Raw genomic sequence first — 20521 nt, forward strand, 5'->3', positions numbered from 1 at the left:
TCTGATTCTATATTAGTAGGTCTATGTAGGTGTTCATAATAAATGCTCCGTCCTCTCGGCACTGACAAACATGTTTATAATAAACACACTGATCCGTCTGCATGGCGTCACACAGCGCGACCATAAACACATTTAACTGTGAGTGGATGAAACTGTGACAAGCGTGTGTCAGTTCTAAAGCATCTGACCAACTATGACAGCTGATCAGCACTTCCAACTGCACTCAGATTAAAACAAGTTTGTGTCGCAATCTTTAATCATTATGAAATCATCTTTATCAAGTATTCTGGATCTCACTTAGACTGTGTGTGTGTGTCTACACAAAAGAATGTGTGTGTGTGTGTGTGATGTCATTTTGTGTATTTTTTTTGTTCTTTTTTGTGCTTGAAGTTATTTAGTCTATTTTCCCTGTTATTTTTGTGTAATTTTGATCATATTTTTTGTTGTTATGTATGTCTGGAGACTTTTAGTTCATTTTCTTTCCCTTTGTGTGTAGAGTCATTTTGTGTAATTTTGTTGACATTTTGTGTATTTTTCTGACCTTTTGTGTGAGTTTTGAGACATTTTGTGTATTTTTTATTGTCTTCTGTCATTTGGTTTTATATGTCTGGAGTTATTTAGTGTATTTTTGTGTGCGTTGGTTTTGAAGTCATCTTGTGCTTTTGGTGGTGTTAATGATCACATGATCAGGATCACTGATCCAGATAACTGATGATATCTGGAAAAGAGAAGATTTGGTGTTTGGTGAAGGTTTGCTCTCTTTAATGCTTTTGTTTTGTGAATTTTTCTGTAATTTTATGACATTTTGTGCATTATTGTTGTTTTCTAAGTCTGGAGTCATTTTGTGTATTTTTCAGTTGCTTTGTGTGCATTTAGTAGAGATGTCCCGATACAACTTCTTCACTTCAGATACGATACCGATATTGCAGCCTTGAGTATTGGCTGATACAGATATTGATCTGATATGATATCAGCATGAATCATACATACTTTTGTTACTTGTTTTGTAGTGTGGAATGTTAGAAAAGGCTTGATCATGTGATGTTACAATAGTCAGCAACAGTAGGGATGAGAAAAACTGACCCATTTATTATTAACCGATATTGGACAAGGATCAGGACACCACTAGCGTTTAGATGAGTAACTTTGTGTGTTTTTGGATTTATTTTGTGTATTTGTTTTTGGGGCCGCACAAAATTAAACTGAGGGCCTCATGTGGCCTGTGAGCCACCAGTTGCCCACTTTACTCTCCACACACACACACACACACACACTCCTACTATCAGTTTCCACACTCAAAGCTCTGCTTTTAAAGGCCTTCAGCTGAGTTCAGCTGCAGCTCAGCACACAGGAAGTCACCGTGCCTGTGACCACCTAGAACAGGAAGTTAGTGGACATCCTGTCAGCGGCGGCCTCTTCCTTCTGCTACCGCCGCCCGTTATCGGCGGATGTCCAGAAATCAGCTGGAAATCCAAAACCCGACGTTCAAATTCACACAAAGGCCTAAAAATAATGAGCACGTCTCCTTCGAACAACAGGAGACCAGCAGAAACATGGGACCAGCCCACAAATCCAGCCAATAGCAACAAAGCTCCACGTTTCCAAAGCCTCTTCCTCTCACACAAACTTTACCTTGAGTCCAGCTTGGTTGATCCGACCGCCCACCGCTCCTCGGGGAAGAAAACTCTGAGAAATGTTTCACTGTGAAAAGAAAAAAAAGACGTTGAAACAAACGTACGAGTTTAGGATGACGTGTGTTCATTATGACAGTGTGTTACCGTAGGGCGTCGGGGGGGACACGGGGAAGGTCGGAGTAGACGGGACGATGTCCGAGGTGTCCGCTAGCGTAGGACGATCTGTGCTGAGGTGGTAGTGCTGCAAAGTAAAAAAAAAAAAACACATGGGATTCACTTCACAGGAGGAAAAAAAAGGATTTATTGTTTAGTTTGAGAGCGATGACAAACACAGACACACACACACACACACACACACACACACACACACACACACACACACACACACACACAACATCAGTCTTGTGATCTTGTGTTTGGGTGTAAACAGTCGAGCTATTCATGCACTAAGGCTCAGACACAGAAACAGTGAAAGCTTTGAGTGACAGACTCTCAGCCAATCAGCAGCTTAAAGGTGTGGCCTCTAAAGCCCGCCCACCAGGAAGTCACTGTCCTTATGATGTTGTGTTGTAAATGTCATAACGTACTACTCATACTAATTTTGACAACAAAATGAGTATGTAGTGTGTTCACATTAGATAGTATGAAACTATAAGTATATGAGAAATACCAGGATGTATACTATATGGAGACATTTCTTAAGTATGCACACTAGTCATACTCAACTGCCCCATGATGCATTGCGACCAGGATGTAAAATGATCCTGGGACCAGCTTCAGGCTAAAAATCAAACATACATCTTTCAAAATAAAAGCATCTCTTCTTGTTTTCCATAATTGTTTCTATTTTAACACTTTTGTAAACAGGGCTCTTGTTTTGAAGTTAACCAGAAGTTTAGTCAGTAGCAAAATGGAGGGTCTCTGAAAATCTCCAACATGTGTGAATGAAAAATGTGTTTCCATGAGTTTTATGGATGAACTGAGCACATGTTGATATTCTACTTGGTCACTTTTATACTGAAAATGTTTTCAGAACTTTCAAAGTAAAGGTGCAGATATTTAGCCTCAGTGTGATTCTGGTTTTTAACGCTGTAGGTTCCAAATGCATCTTGGGAAAGTTGGAAGTATATTTCAATGGGAACCTGATATTGGATGTTAGACAGATTTGATCTGATGTAGTTTTTGTAAACATGTTTTTTTAATTATTCATGCTTGAGTTATTCTCACTCGTGCAGTTAAAAAAAACTATAACGAAATTTTTTAGTCGACGAAATAAACACTGTTGCTTTAGTCAATAAATTCTGAATTTCTTCAGTGACACAAATATCGTGATGTATCGTCGATGAAATTTCCCCTCGATATATCGATTATCACCGCATTGTGATAAAATCGTTATTGTGGCAGAAAAAGATAAATAAATATTGCGATATATTGTATCACGAGGTATCTGGCGATACCCAGCCCTAATAATCATACTTTTAATCAGTCAAAAATGATGGCCTTTGCTGTAATTTGTCAGAATTTTCAACTCGGAAATGCCGAGTTCCGAGTTTCCTGGAACGCAGCATCAGTGACGGGCTGCTGTCTGTGAGGAAGTCGGTGCAGTGGGGAAAACAAGAAGAACAGCTAATAGAATGTGGTGGATCAACTACGACGTGTGTGCACGTGTTGTCAAGTTAGCGCTCGTTTTTAGACACGTAAACTTGGAAGAAATCAGGCCCTGAGTGCGTTTATACTAGAACCACAAAACTGAACTGGGGATTGTGTTGCATCATAAGTAGGATGGGTCATGAGTAATGTAATGTGTGTGTGATGATGAAAACAGATGAGAACAATTATGTTTACAGTGTCACTCGTGGAAACCAAATATTGGGTTGTATTTGCGGTTCCACCTAAACTGACCAGACCATGGAGGTCTGAGAGCCCTCGATGTGGAACACAGTCTCCATTGTGTCCTAATGTAACACCTCGTTCACACACACGAGTTTCATCTGAAACCATAATGAACAGCTTGTGTTGTTGATAGAAACCTTCTTTATTTCTCGTGTTCAATGTTCCGTGTGTCTCATCATCAGAATGTGATGCACGTGTTCGGACAACACACCAACCAGGACTGCAGTCCACCACACATACATAAAAATGTGTTCATTATTTAGTGACACATCTTAAAATACGTCTAGGTGGAAGAAATATGTTCAATAAAGTACAAAGACTTTGTGCATTAGTTTTACATTAAAGAGAACTGGAAAAATGGGTTTAATGTATTACCAATTAACAAAATATGTGCAGATTTATTTTGAAAAACTAAAACACTTTTGAAATACTTTAATGGTTTTCATTTTGTGCAGCCAACAAAACTAAACACACAGTGATTTAAATTATACACTAAACAACATCAAAAACACTAAATTACATAAAAGAACACAAAATAGCTGTAAAATCACAGAAAACAACAAAAATACACAAAACACACAAAATGGAAAAAAACACAAAACAACACTAAAAACACACTAAATTAAAGAAAAATACACAACATGGCTGTAAAATCACACCAAACCACAAAATACGCAAAATTATTGAATGCTCACAAATTAAATTAAAAAAAAACAAACAAAATAACACCAAAAACACAATTACAGGAAAAATAAAATACACAAAATGGTTGTAAAATCATACAAAACCACAAAAATACACAAAAACACCAAATACGCACAAAACGGGAAAAACAAACATACAGAAATACAGAAAATGGAAAAAACACTAAACAACCCCCAAAACACACAAAATGACACAAAAATACACTGACTGACTCCTACAACAAACAAAATCACAACAAAAATAGACAAACATTTCATTATTCCAACTGCTGACATGAATATTGATAATGTGGCTCTCCATAAGTATAGATAATAAACATATACTGTATAAATATGCATGGAGGTGTCTGTACTTTGAACAGATCACGTCTTGTTTCACCTTGTTTTATTTCACCAAGCTCAAACTTCAGTCAAACACACCTTGCTTCCGTTATCAACATGCATTTCAAAATAAAAGTCCCGGAAATGTGTAACCATAACAAAATGCCTTAGAAAAGTTTGTGCAATGGATCATTTGCAAACATTAGCTTTAAGCTTGTGTGTTTGAGCACCTGCAAACCTTCATTTTATTCCTTTTCCTTGTTTTTATGCCTGTTTGTAAGTCTGGAGTCATTCAGTATATTTTTATGTATTTTTATTGTCATTTTTGAACCTTTGACCTGTGTTTGGGTGAAAACATGGTGTTGTTTATTACCTGGGGGCTTGTGGAGGAGGAGTGGTACACAGGAGAACCTCTGTGGACTCTGTCTGCTCTCCATCCTGGAGGTTGTAGTCTGGAGTATTCTGTGACATCACTGATATGATGCTGCTGCTTCCATCCTGAGCACAACAACAAGGATAAACATCTTAGACATCATCGTACCATGTCATGTTACTTTCCATCCAATGCAAGCACACCGTGTGCTGTTTGTCCCTCACAAAGCTTTCCGTCATCAACTGATTTCACCACGACTGACTGAGGCCGTGGGACTAAACAGGACTTCCCTTTGAGCAGATGGTGGAAAAACATCTGCTGGATCAATCACTCGCTCTTTTTTTCTTTCACACACTAATAAATCATCAGTCGCCGCCCGCTGAATGGATCCATCACGCTACTTTCACGCACAAATATCAACTGGGCGGAGTCACTGCCTCTGGTTAACTGCTGAAAATCATTATGTGACGTGATGGTGAAACGATGCAGGCTTACAAACATATTCAATGCAATACTTCAACTTTCAAAACAGGGTTTTTCTACTAAGAATTGTTTTAAAATCAAACAAAACAAAAATGGCAGATTTTTAAACTGCTGTCAAAACTTCAGTTGTTAAGTAAAATACTTGTTAGCGTGTGCCACTCACTTCACTCCTGACTGTTTCCATAACCTCATAACTCAATTCGGGGCACCCCGTGGAAGGGAGGGGCAGGGGGGGAGGGGGAAAACGGAGCGCTGTGAAAGAGCTGTTTTATATTGTGTCTTAAACCTCATCTTTTGCTTGATTCTTGATTCAGCACAGATATGTCATCTAGACCACAGGGGACTGTTTTAAAAGGTGAAAAATTGATCATTTGTTTTTAACAATGATTTATTGGTTCCGTGAGTGAAAAACAAACAGGTTTTAAAATGCCATTTTTGCTACGACACCAATTGTTGGCATCACAGAGAAATTCAAAATGTTGTAAAAAGTTCTGGTTTTTAGATAAAATTATCTAAAATCATGACTAAAAAACATTTGTCATTTTTGTCAATGAATGAACATTGGAAAGATTTGCAATTGTAGTTTACAAAACATTTTGATGCACTGTAGACAAATGTAAAATGTCTGTGTATAGTAAGTATAGATCAGTTGTTGGCTCAAGTACCCCTTCTCTTATTTCTGAATTCAAGTATCCCCTTTGTCCTGTGAAAAAAAAAATCTATAGATCATAATGATAGAATGAATGAGGAATAGCACACATTTTAAAGGATTTTATTTTGTAAATAAGTGGAATAAAACAGTATTTAGTGTCTCCTGAATAGATTTATTTCTATAGTTTTTATCATTTCCTATAATCTCCAACCTGGTGTGGGACCAAGACTGACCCTTGTGTTTTCAGTTCATGTTCTAATTAAGATCATTTCCATCATTATTGTTATGATTATGATTTTCAACTAAAAATAAACATGAGAAAACCCCATATTTTTATTGCTTTCATTTGTTAATTTTCCACTCTCTTTCCCCCTGAAGTGCCATTGCATACCCCTAGAACTACACGTACCCCCATTTGAGAAACACTGGTGTAGAAAAGTTTAATAGGTTTAATAAGTTTTACAGTTTTTAATAAAATCATCGTGATGGACCTTATAATATGCAATAGGTTTAAATGTAGAAAAGTTTATTCAGTGTTGGGGCTACATTTTGGTGAAAGTTGTAAATCTGTAACACATACAGTATTGTTGATTTGTTGTGAATTTTATTAAATTTTTATGAACTGATGCTTCTGCCCCTCTGACATCACACGCACACACACAGCCACACCCCCATGGCGGTAAACCGCAGATCAACGTGTTCCCTCGACGCATAACCTTGAATGGTGAACCACGGGCATGATGTAGAAATGCGTAAACCCTGAAACGGAATTGGGAAAAATAGGAAACATAAAGTCGGAGGCCAAAGAGTGAATACATTGCCGTTCTCTAAAGAATGTCCTGTTTCCTTCTGAGCGCTGATGAAGCGTCTTAGAACCATTCGATCAAGCAAATCGAGAAAATGTATGAACGAATGGATGGATGATGCTCGTTACGGAAAAATTGATGCATGAGCTTTGTTTTCGTTGCGTCACCTTGAAATCAGATTCCTGTCATTACAGGTGAGCCAGTCCAGTCCAGTGTGTGTGTGTGGGTGTGTGTGTGTGTGTGTGTGTGACTCGCTGAGGTGTGTGTTGTGTTGATTGTCACTTGATGTGTTTGTGAGTCTTTAAAAAAGCAGGATGAGAGGGAACAAGGTGTTGTTCCCTTACTTCAAAAGCATTCCCAATCGCTTACGAGTTCCTGCTTCCAAACACAACCCTTTGGAAAACTGGTGCACACACACACACACACACGCGCACACACACACACACACACACACACACACACATACACATACACACACACAAACTGTAAATACACCCTTGGGAAATATGGACCTCTAGCCCGCTGACACACTCCTTGCCCTCCATTAAAAAACACCAGCACCGTTTCCTGCCTTCGGCTCCCCACATTCAGAACATCTCTCCGTGACCTGACGGCGTGCAGGAGGGCAGGGGTCAGAGGTCAAACACAGCCAAGGGTCGTCCCAACAGATAGTGTCCAGGAGCTGTCTGCGGCAGCCTCGTCAGCTCTTCCTGATCTGCCGAAGCCTTGAAGGATTGTTTTGAAGAAGAAGAAGAAGGAAAGAACTTGATGCACCTCTGCTCTGACACACAAAGGAACCACGAAGCTCTTCCTACAGGCACCGCTAAGGACTCCAGAGAGGTTTCAATACATCATAGACGTCAGAAAGATGAAGAGAAATTGTCACAAAGAGTCAGAGCAGAACGTAAGAGTCTAGAAACTAAGCTTGACACAAGATTGTCCTTTAAAGGGATACTCCACTATTTTTACAAAATCCTCCACTGTTTTTACGAAATGTCCTTATTAGAAGATTTATACTTCCACCCAGAAGGGACAATAAAGGTCCCTTAGGAGAGCCCTTCTTCTCTGCTTCATTGTCTACTACCAAACCTCAGAGTTGGAACTTTCGCTCCCTACGGTCATAGATTAATTTTCAGGTCACAACTGTTTTTATCCTCTTTCTGTAAAACAAAAGAGGTTCTCATCGACATCTTTAACTTTTCCTGATTATTTAGAATTATTTGGAAAAGCCTACACCAGTCCCAGTGAGCTTGACTGTGTGGACTTTTTTAAAAAGCATCTGAAGACCGCGCTTTGCTGAAAGGCTTTTGGTTAAATTGCTTTTAATTTTTGTTATCTTTTCATGATGTTCCCACTGTTGTTTTAAATGACCTTGTTTTATTATCCTTTTGTGACGTTGCTGCTGTTGTTTTAGTTTCACCTTTGCCTGTACAGCACTTTGTGATTTTATCTGTAAAAAGCGGTATATAAGTTAAATTTACTTACTTACTTACTTACTTAGAGCCACCAAAAGCAGCACAAGTTGGTATTTTTACTGAAAAAGCTGCTAAATGATCTAAAAATCAGGCTGAATGTTTCATTCCACAGGGAGTGGGGCCATGTGACATCATCAATCACATGATTTTAAAGATGGCGGAACACAGGCTCGAAAACTGTAGAGTAGTCCCATTTTTAAAAGTTAATAAAACAAATGACTTTAGTTTTCCTAACTTCGTGACTAAGCTACGTTAGCCGCACCGCTAACCCTCAGCTACCGGTTTATCAGGAAATATCCCATGGAAATGTGTCATATTCTCTCAAAAACGAATTTGTGAAACCTTTAATTACCGCCAGACAGAGAAACACCCTCATGATTTGCAATAAATCCTGCGCAAAAGTTATAGAAATGTCTTTACATTCACACTGATGACATAACATTAGCATCCAGTGACTGAACAATTTCTGAGTGGTAACTGAAATGTAATGGTTCCCAGTGTAGTTTGCTCTCCCTGCTCCGTATATTTCCACTCCAAATAAGCAAAGATCTGAGGCTAAACGCAGCATTGTCCTTATTTTACTCCACAGGAACATCTATTACACGTTCAAACGCTGCTGACACCCTTTCTGTAAACAAATGCCACACTTCCCAACACGCCCTGCGTAGCAAACACTGAGGTGGAGATTTCCACCACCGCCATGTGTCTCTGACAGTAGAGGAGGAAATCTCATTCCATAGGGTGGTTGGCTTTATCCTCTGTGTGTTTTTGGACTCATTTTAAGGCTGAGCTACTGAACTCAAAACGCCCTCACTTTGTTCTTCTTCTTGTTGTTGTGTTATTCATGAACGGATCGAGCTGAAATTTGGTAGATATAATCTATGGATGTGTACGCCTCTAGGAGACCTTTTTGAAAGGTCACACTATGTTTTATCAAAACATAGTGTGATATATTGTTTCAAAGGCAGTTCAAAAGTAGATTGCAGGTTTACGTCCCACAATTTCATTTGTTTTACTCTGTAAAACCGAGTCATTCTTGGGAACGTGGTACGGGCTATTTGGGGCAGGCTGCCGGCCCCGCCACAGTTCAGCAGAACTTGTTTATATATATTTTTGATTTGTGTGTTTTGGGAGTCATTTTGTGTAGTATTTTCGTTTTGTGTGTATTTTTCCTGTCATTTGTGTATATTTTTTGCTGTTTTGTGTGTTTTGCATTTTTCTGTCTGTATTTTTTTATTTATTTATTTTTTTGCTTTGTGTATTTTTATATTTCTTATTTGTTTGGTGTGTTTTGGGAAATCTTTTTTTCTTTTCTTTGTATTGTGCGTTTTTGGACTCATTTCTTGTGTTTTTTTTATTTTGTCATTTGTGTATTGTGTCGACTAATTTTGTGAATTTTCTGTCGTTTTGTGTATTTTTTGTTGTTGCTATTTTCTATACTTTCTCAAAAACAAACTGCTAAATTAAATTTCTAATCAACTTCTGTGATTAAATGTCATATTGCGTGTATTTGGGAAAGCTCTTACCAGACAGGAAGGCGTTTCCCTTATGGCTGAGGCCGTTGGAGCGCAGAGAGGCGGATCGGGACATGGGAGAACACCGGGTGGGGACAGGAACAAACGTGGGATCTAAATCCAGAATGAGCTGGTTCAGCTGCTCGATGGACTCGTCCACGTCCGTCGTCAACAAAGCGAGTTCCTCGTCCTCACACGGTGACATGTGTGAATCATCATTGATGTTCCCGTCGTCCATCAGTCCCCTCTGGACGGCGTCTCTGCTGCTGATTCCACGAGGGGGTGTGTCAGGAGGTGGGACCAAAGGAGGCGGGCTGTTCGAATGCTCATCTCGGGAAGTTTCGGGAAGAGTTTCGGACGAAAACGACCAATCGCTGTCCCTGCTGGGCACGTCTAGACCTGGACCCGCCTCGTCCTCGTCTTCTAGTATGGCCGTCTCCCGCTCGCTCGACAACATCTCTCCGTTGATGGCCTGAACTGGTCCAGACTCGTCTCCGTACCCACCGCTCAACGCCAGCTCCGTCATGACCTCCAGGAGAGGCTGAATCACAGGAATCTCTGGCCCAGGGACCAAATTCCTGACCGGGTTGCCCTTGTCCTGTGTCGTCCCCTTCCTCCGCCGGGCTGCGATCAGTCCCTGAGACGTCCCCGACAGACCTGAGTCGCTGCTCACAGACTGAGGTCGGTGGCTTGTTTCTCCTTCATCGCTGCTCTTCTTCCTCACTTTGGAGAACAAACCGTCATTCCCAGGGTTCACGACATTAGACGAAGCTGTGAGAAAGAAACAAGAAAAGGTTCAATTAAGCCTGAATAACAAATGTTGTGTCAAGGATTTGTTGGCAGAAGTCAGTGGTGGCTTTACAAGCATGAGACCACAGGGTTGTTGGTTTGAATCTGAGCAGGAGAACTATAGAAAAAGTCACCCAACAAGGAACTTCTGTTTCTTCTCCAGACAAGAAGAACAGTGATTGGCTTCAAACCATTTCTGTTCTAGTTTGTTTATGGTATTCCCCGTGACATCACCACATTCTGCGAGACATTCAATTTTGATTTGGATCTTTCTGTGTAAACCTAAAAAAAAACATCCACCATTGTAACTTTCAGTCCAGTCCATGGGAAGTCACTTGGACAGAGTTTTTGGAGGCAAACGCAAGAAATCACGGCAAGAATTAAGTAACAATTTTTATATTTCTCGTTCATTTGATGTGTTTTGGGAGTCCATTTCTCAATAGTCTGTTAGTTTTGTGTGTTTGGGGAATCATTTTTTATATATTTTTTGTTGTGTATTTATTTTTTGTCATTTGTGTATTTTTTGTTGCTGTTTTGTGTATTTTCTCAAAAACAATCTGTAAAATTAGATTTCTAATCAACTTTACTTTGATTTCTTCTTTTTCTTCTCCAGACAAAGTGGGCTGTCATTTGCTTCAAACCATTTCTGTTCTAGTTTGTTCCCAGTGATATCACTTCACTCTGCGAGACATTCGATTTCAGCCACATTTGGATCTTTCCGTGTAAAAACATCCGCCATTGTTTTGCCACAACTTTTGGTCCATGGGAAGTCACTTGACAGAGTTTTTTTGGAAGTCAAAGCACGAACTCACATTAGGAACGAAGTAAAAACACTTCAGTGCATCCATCCACAGGACTCCGCATCCCACAATGCAATGCAACAAACTGGTGTTTATAGCGAAGATCAAGACAAACTTTCTAGCATCAATTTTGACCTTTGACATCTTAAATCGATCAAATGATCTTGTATTTATTGATCTATGAGGCCGACACTATGGCTGTTTGAAACATCATACTAACGTACTACAAAGTCATACAAAGTCTGACGTCAAAATGAGTATGTGCGTTCACATTAGATAGTATGAAAACATTGAGTATGTGGAAAAAACACAGATGTATACTATATGGGGACATTTTTTTAAGTATGCACGATGAGCACACTAGTCATACTCAACTGTCCGATAATGCATTGCGAGTGGAATGTAAAGTCGTCCTGGGACCGGCTTCAAGCTAAAAAATGAAACATCCCCTTTTCAAAATAAAAGCATCTCTACTTGTCTTCCATTAGTTTTTTTTAACACTTTTGTAAATAGGGCTCTTGTTTTGAAGTTAACGGGAAGTTTTGTCAGTAGCACAATGGATGGTCTCCGAATTATCAGCATTAAATATGTTTCCGTGAGTTTTATGGATCAAATGAGCACATGTTGAAATTCTACTTGGTCATTTTTTCACTTAAAATGTTTTGAGAACTTTCAAAGGTGGAGAATCAACAGAGATATTTATCCTCAGTGTGCTTCAAGTTTTTGTCGTCGTAGGTTCCAAATGCATCTTGGGAAAGTTGGAAGTATACATCAGTGGGAACGCTCACCATACTAATCATACTGATAGTATTTAGTAGACAGTATATCGTAATTGGCCCTCATTTATCAACCTTGCATGAAAACGGGTGAAGATTTGAGTGCACATTGTGACAAACGACAGAAGCAATGTGTGATTCATGAAACATTCATATCTAACCAATCCCAGCAGGTGACGTCTGCCCCCCTGTGTGCGCTGTGAACAAACTTCACAACAGAGATCCTGGAGACACACGGATATGACGTTTATATCGTTTATATCAATAAATATCACATTAAAAGAAATTAACAATTGAAACGTTTAGAAAAAAAAACATTTGTAAAAGTTTAAGGAATTATTTACATATCAAAGCATGAATGAAGTCCTGTTTCCTCCCAGTGATGTGCTGTACGGAGGAAACAGGACCTCATTCTCCAAGACGTCCAAATCATCTCCAGCAGCTTTAAGAGTGGGAAGTCAAGTTGAAAATGGAAAACCACCCTTTCCTGCTTCCTGTGACTTCACCTGCTGCCTCTGACTGTAAGATTGAATCTCTCTCTCTCTCACACACACACACACACACACACAGAGCCTCTTTGTACCAGGACTGACAAATGCATACGTGTGCGTGCGTGTGTGTGTGTGACATCGTCAGGACGTGTCTATCACTGACATCTACGGTACCTGAGCTCACGCTGAACCAACAACAGGAAAACACTTTTAAACACAAGTGATTGCAACAGGCAATGCAGACTGGAGCAAATAGAGAAGAATAAAAATCAGTGTCGGTAGCTCAACTAGAACTTGATAGTAAACACAAGAGAGTGAAACAGAGGTGCATACCAGAGCTATGTGAGCAGTGCAGGCTCTCGAGTCCAAAGAGAGGCAATAAAACTCAAATTCCAGACATGCACGACTGCAGCTGCTGCTTCTCTCACAGAAACACTTCAGGAAGAAGAGCGAAAACTCCAAAAACAGCAACTTACGGTACTTTCACTGCAGACCAGGAACAGGAACAGGATGGGAAGGCTTCACATGAGCAGCAGAGTGGGGCCAGGATGAGGACCAGCTTCTGACTGTCCCCACACCACACACACACACTCCTCTCTCTCTGCTTTTTCCCAGTGCACCAGGAATCCCCGCCTTCAGCCTCAACTACAAACTCACTTTGCTTGGCCCCCGTCCCACTATTCTCCCCCCCTACCCCCTCCTCCCCCACCTCTGCATCCTGTCCTGTTCAGTGCAGGTAGAGAGAACGAGAGCGCTCATGCATTTTTATGTCTGACGGGTGGATTATTCACCAGATGTGGACGCGTGCGTGCGTGCGTGTGTTTGCACGTTCAAGAGGAAAAACACACACAAACACAACAATCCCTAGGCCTTGAGCCAGTGAAATGTGGTGAGAGGAATGTAAACACAAAGGCGGGCTCTGGAGATGCAGTGTGCACTTAAGGAGGGGGGGGCGGATGGGGGCCCCCCCATTGGACAAATTGCAACCTGCAACTTGAACCTGTGTGTGTGTGTGTGTGTGTGTGAAGATGAGGCGATTGAGTGATAGCGGAGGCTGAGTAAAGCCCGTAAAGTAAAACCACCTGTGGTTGAAAACAACATTCCTGCATGGCACCTTCATTATTATGCTGATGAGCATGTGTGTGTGTGCGTGTCTTAAACATAATAGTCGTGTGCGTACGTTTTCAGCAGTGCAAGCGCACGCGGCGTTTTTGCATGGAACTTTTTTCCACACGACTCGCAGCACTCGCGGTAAATTACACGACAAAGCCTCGAGCGAAAAACAGCTGGAGCTGAACCTCAGACTGAGGGTGAATGGGATTGTTTCTGCTGTCTGGATGTGTGTGTGTGTGTGTGTGTGTGTGTGTGTGTGTGTGTGTGTGTGTGTGTGTGTGTGTGTGTGTGTGTGTGTGTGTGTGTGTGTGTGTGTGTGTGTGTGTGTGTGTGTGTGTGTGTGTGTGTGTGTGTGTGTGTGTGTGTGCCAGCAGTCCTCCTCCCCAACCCTGAACCAGTAGTGGGTCAGATGATGAATGAATGAGTCACACAGAAATATCTGTTGATTTCTCTGAAGTTTACGATTATCTTGGAGAGATCCAAATCGCTGCACACCCAAATTTTAGGCTGCTTCCAATTGGCTGGATCTAGTGTGTCTTCTCTATCATGAGTTCTGTCATTGGCTGAAGAAGGTGCCAATCAAACGACTCGGAGCATGTATGGGGGTGAGTCTGGAAAGTAGCCCCATGATGATCGGAAGTTTGCTGTCTTCTGTAAAGTTTTTAAGAGCATCTACAAAAAGCTGCTCCGTGTCTGCACATCGGTCCATTTGCAGCTTTTTTTCCCATCAGTCTGCCCCTCAGCCCACTTCTTAGTTCTTAAGTCAACTTCAGCGACTCTGGCAACGTAATGCTGCGTTCACACCGGCTGCGTCACGAAATATCCGTACGTCCAGATTACATACAAAGTCAATGAATAGATGCGTCCCAGATGCAAAATCTTTCCAGTGCGGCAGTGCGGTGCGATCTGCACGTCAAGTGCGTTGGCTGTGCCAGCGCGCTCTCTATTTTAGACACATCTGCACATCCGTAAGAGTTGAAAAAATTAAACTCCTGCGGCTGTTTTGCATGACGAAAGCCAATCGGTGTCTTTGTTGACGATGACATCAGGCCGTCAACACGGACTCCGGTCTGTTCACCCATTCAACCATGGAATAGAAGCTGTGACCAGACTAGGAAGGATTCGGAGTGGAGGAGAATCAGCGAGGAGGTGGTAGTAGCAGGTGAAAGATCTCTCTGTAGCACTGAGCTAGCATAGCATTAGCCGCTAATCACACCGGCTTTTTTCACTGGTGGTTTATGTTTATGAGAGGAGAAAAAGGAGCACAGCTCCTCACTTCAGCAGGCAGTGGAACTCATTTGGATGTGTTGCTGGTGGGCGGGGCTTCGCTTCAGATGTGCGTATAAAGCGAATGGGGACATTTTTTGATTCTGTGAAACCTGCGGTACGTTTCGTACGGCAGATGTGTCCGCTGCCGCAGAACACGCATTTGGTGTGAACGCAGCATAAATGACGCAACGTCAAGCAAGCTCCTATGGCAAGTCAATTTAACATTTAATAAGTAGCGGTACATGTTGTAATTACAAGTCTTTATATCCATAATGTAATTTTGAGTAATTGCAATTCTAATTGTTGATATCTATAATTCAATTCTCAAAAAATACAATTGTAGATATCAACAATTAAATTCTCACTGGAAACTTCAATACAACTCGTCAAAATGTCCCATTGACTTCCACTTAATTTTAATGTCAGATATCTACAATTCATCATGTTACAATTCCAAGTCCACATATTTATAATATAATTTTGACTAGTTATAATGTTAATTGTTGATATCTACAATTCTATTCCTACTAGTAACTAACAATGTCAATTGTAGATATCTGAAATTCAATTCCCACTAGTCATAATGTTAATTGTTCTTACTTTTCACATATCATAAATGTAATTGTTGATATCTGAAATTCAACTTAGACTAGTCAGAATTGAATAATTAATATGTCAGTTTGGGATTATAACTAGTAACATCTATTTACAATTTATTCTATAATTAGTCAGAAATTAGTTATAGATATAAAAAAAAGTGTCTTTCCTCTCGACCTCCCTTCAAGCGACGCTACTCGCGCGATTCCAGCGACTCAATCGTGCAACCTGAGTCCCTAAAAGTTGCTTCAAAGTTTAAAAATTTGGAACTTTTCAAGCGACTTTGAGTGACGCTGTCATAACATCCAATAAGCAATGACTTTTGTATCATTAAAATTTTACCAGGTCAAGACTAAACGGACATTGGGTCATTTTAGGTTCCAACTGTAGCATGTCTGCTACGTTTGAAACCTAAAATGACCCACGAACCAAATCAAAGCCTGACAGAATCCCTCCAAGAAAATATTTGATTAATCATTCAAAAACAAGACGCACAAGCCTGACCAACAATCCAGAATAAAGTCCACAGAAAAAACTTGTAAACCTAAAGAAAGCACAGAAATCAATAAAAATCAATAAAACAAGATCCCACAAAAAGTCCAAAAGTCGCGACCACAAAAGATCACATTGTTTGAACACAGGAATGAGATTTAAAAATCCTAGAATAGATTCATCAGATATCTATGAGGAAATAATTGTCAACGGTCCAAATCAAATCGTAGTTCTGAACGAAAGGGTTTGTTCTTCATATCAGGGCTGGAAAATGTTCATCATGTTTGTTGTAAAAACAAAGACACGAGGGCCACAAGGTAGCACCAAGGTAGCACCAAGGTAGCACCAAGGTTACCTGGTTCAGATTCACCCATAGTCTCCTTAAAGGGACATGAAATAAACAAATTATATATACTGATGGAGGTGAGCTACATCTGTGGCCAAAGTCTGAACAGTGCATCGACAGCAGGTGAAGGCACAATATCATTGACTGACTTTAGTTACAGAACAACCCAGACAGAAACTGAAAGTGAACTACAATGATACATCTAGGGCAGTTTTAAGACATTTTGGACATGGAACATGGAACAAGGAACCTGGATTAGATCTTTGGTCAACGTTCTCCTGCTTGATCCTGTGTAATAATTAATCACTGGTAAGAAAAACAGCAAAAAGCAGGATTACAAAAATAATCTGTCGTTTCTCACCTGTTGTTGTAGGTGATGAGGGTTGCTGGTACGAATCCCTCCTGACCAAAGGGTCCAGGGTGTCATAGTCCACTGTCACACAGGGTTGGTTGTACCACAGCTCTCTGCCTGTGTGGGGAGGACACACACACACACTCTGTCACGTGTGTGTGTGTGTGTGTGTGTGTGTGTGTGTGTGTGTGTGTGTGTGTCCTGCCATGTACAATATCTACAATCTAAATTCCTGTCTGATGTGTGTGTGATAACGCCTTCATTGCTTCCTGTGTGTCTGGACTACACACACACACACACACACACACACACACACACACACACACACACACACACACACACACACACACACACACACCAACACTGCCCCCTACTGGGGAGACTGAGCTCTACACTCAATCACATACAAAACATTTCATTATTTTAATTTTTTAAAAATAGATTTTTATATAATTCTATTGTATTACATTACATTCTACTGCACATTGTTGCATTTTATCGTTTATTTTATAGCATTTTATTTCTTTTTAGTGTAAACTTTAGTAGAAAATCAAAAACTAATCTAAATGTCCATTAATCCTTTTTTAAGTGATTAATGAAATTTTATTTAAATTTGATTGTTACATTTCACTAAATTATGAACTAAGCTTGCCGACGTGTTTAATATGTAAACCCATTTCCACCAGTAAAAGTAAAAATAATAATAGAATTCTTAACTCAACAATGAGAAACCACCTGGCTGTATATATACTAAATCATTATTATAACTTAGTATTTCAATTATGAATTTGTATCTCACAATTATGACTTATGTCATATTTATGACTTATTATCTCATAATTATGACTTTGTATATGATAGTATGTCATAGCTGTGACTTAGTATCTCATAGTTTGATCGTCCAATAACCGAAGGGTTGGGGGTTTGAATCCCGCTCTATCATTGTCGTTGTGTCCATGGGCAAGGCACTTTACCCACATTGCATATGAATGGGTATGAATAGTGCATGAATGTTGGTGGTGGTCAAAGGGGCCGTAGGCATCAAATGGCAGCCACGCTTCTGTCAGTATGCCCCAGGGCTGTGGCTACACTGTAGCTTACCACCACCAGCATGACTGATGTGAATGAATGATGGTTTCTGTAACACGTTTTGAGTCCCCTCGAAAAAAAACGCTACATAAATCAAAGCCATTATCTTAGTATCTCATGATAATATCTCATAATAATGACTTGAGAATTTATTATAATTTTACCTTTCAAAGTTTTTTTTACTGGTGGAAATGGGTTTCTGCAGTTTAAAACAGTTACATTTTTTTCCCACAATAATTGATTTAATTGCACAGACTAATAATAATAACACTTATTATTATTATTACACACATATACATAAATACAAGGCTTTAAATTAACTTTTTAGATCACCAGCCAGCATGCAGTTACCAGGACAACCACGTTTTACACCAGCCACATTTTTTTCCAGCGAAAAATAAACTACGTTATGAGCCACAGACTAGATTTAAGCATTCATGTTTTTTTAAAATAGTTTTTAATTTAGTTGATTGCAGAAATACATTAAAATGGTAAAAATATATATATTTAATTTAAAAACAATGTTGTAACAATACTTAAAAGGTGTAATATGGAACTTTGGGTGTGTCGGAGAAGTGAATATTTTATAAAGTATATTCTCGTAACTTAATAAACAAACTACGCTCCGATGAAAATTGGATCCCCGGAACACTGAAGTTAGAAAGAATAAAAGTAATCAAGTACGAACTTCTTTTCAGATCCACTTTTATCTTCATTTTCCCCTGTGTCGGCAGTTTAGGTTTTTCAAAATCCTATAAATATCTCCACGTGTTTGTTACTAGCTACTTTTACATCAATTCTGTCTGACTCCTCCGATAACGAACCATAGCAATCACGCTAACGTCTAAAGTCTAAATACACACAAAACTCCTTCAATTTCTTGGCGGAAAAACGACCCAATCTCGCAACAATGTTGCAACATTGTTTCTGCAGCCTGTTGATTCAAACAGACACAGTGGTGATTGGTTCACTCTTCACTCGCCAAAATGACCACGAGAGTCTGGCTGCAGACCTCCACTGTGGGGACCGGTTCCGCTAGATTCCGCTAGGTGGCGGTATGCATATAAAAGTCTGCACCTCTCAAAATGGCGAGTAACGCTACAATGTTACCCGCCAAAGTTAATTTTTACAGTATATATATATATATACTGTGTACATGAGGTCCACCTGTGATCTTTTCTGGACGCTCTGAGAGCAGCAGCTCCACTTTTCCTTCCTCCGGGAATCGTGGATCTGCAACGTGAAAAGAGAGAATTCACGTACATGTTTCCTCGCTCCTGATTGGTTGATCAGAGTGATTAATAATCTAATTAATAATCCTCACCTTCACATGCACAGTCCAGGTCGGCCTTGGAGAAGGTCAGGTTGTGTCCCATCACCAGGCTGGTGTGAAGCTGCAGACGGAAAACCACGTGACGGCTGCTAGACGCCATGTTTTTATCATAACACACCACCTGAAGTACACACACACACACACACACACACAGAATTAATTCAAGCTAAAAGTAATGTGTTTATCCTCAATCCTAATAGTTATGGTGCTATTTAACCTCACATTACATTACAAACAACTATATATATATATATATATATATATATATATATATATATATAATCTACTTTATATTATATGTTTATGATATTATATTATATGTTTTCCTTTTATTATTATTATTATTATTATTATTATCATCTTGTTATTTGCACATTCTAGTCTAACTACTGTTTATATTTATACTTATGTTTATACTTATTATCATCTTTTCTAGTTGATTGTTTATTGTTGAATGTTTTCACTATTGGAGAGAGCACAGTTGACCGAGTCAAATTCCTCGTGTGTACAACATACACTTGGCGAATAAAGATGATTCTGATTCTGATTCTGATTCTGATATTCAACTTTGTTCTATTGTATTGTACTCTATTCTACTACTGTATTAATTGGTGCAATATTCACAAGTTTTTATTTATGAAACTGATGTTTCCATGCACCGGTGAAACAAACTATTAAGCGATTATTGATAAATCATGACTATGAATTGATACTCACATTTCCAAATGTAGTCGATTGTTCACATTTTTTTTTTTTTTAAATGTAACAAAAGTCAGGTGACACCTCCTGTTTTAGATTTTTCGCTGACATTATAAAATATTATTCAAGGTTCTGTGAGATGTTACTCAAAAGAGAAGTCAAATAATTCAGTGACTGACTGATGATAAATATAGAAGAGGATTAGACCACTGGAAAAAAAAACAAAACAGAGCCACTGAAAAAAGGTGATCTGATGGTGGAAGAAAATTTAAAAAAACAATTGTAGAAATCATATGTTTTTTTTGTCTGTTTAATATTTCTTTTGTTTTGATTTCTTTCGTAATATTTTATTCATCCACAACTGGATCTGTTTGTTTTTGTTTTGTTTTTTTAGTGACCCTAATCCTCTTTCGTAGATAAATGAAAGATCAATCATCAAAAATGTATTTGAAACTACACACACACACACACTCACACACACACACACACACACGCACACACACACACACACACACACACA

The 20521-nt window shown here is 39.4% G+C and overlaps 1 protein-coding gene across 3 annotated transcripts in view; it reads right to left on the reverse strand.

Moving 5' to 3' along the window:
• Positions 1-20521, reverse strand: part of tns3.2 (tensin 3, tandem duplicate 2) — a 51551-nt gene that overhangs the window by 18413 nt on the left and 12617 nt on the right. For all 3 annotated transcript variants that reach the window (XM_028444119.1, XM_028444120.1, XM_028444121.1), the window contains 7 exons: positions 19294-19423; positions 19137-19202; positions 16890-16997; positions 9868-10626; positions 4926-5050; positions 1779-1875; positions 1633-1701 (listed from right to left, as the gene is read on the reverse strand). In XM_028444119.1, the coding sequence (XP_028299920.1) occupies positions 1633-1701; positions 1779-1875; positions 4926-5050; positions 9868-10626; positions 16890-16997; positions 19137-19202; positions 19294-19423 (1354 nt within the window). The remainder of the gene's footprint in view (positions 1-1632; positions 1702-1778; positions 1876-4925; positions 5051-9867; positions 10627-16889; positions 16998-19136; positions 19203-19293; positions 19424-20521) is intronic.

This window comes from Gouania willdenowi, chromosome 4 (assembly GCF_900634775.1).
Source record: "Gouania willdenowi chromosome 4, fGouWil2.1, whole genome shotgun sequence".
In the NCBI taxonomy this organism is placed as follows: Eukaryota; Metazoa; Chordata; class Actinopteri; order Blenniiformes; family Gobiesocidae; genus Gouania; species Gouania willdenowi.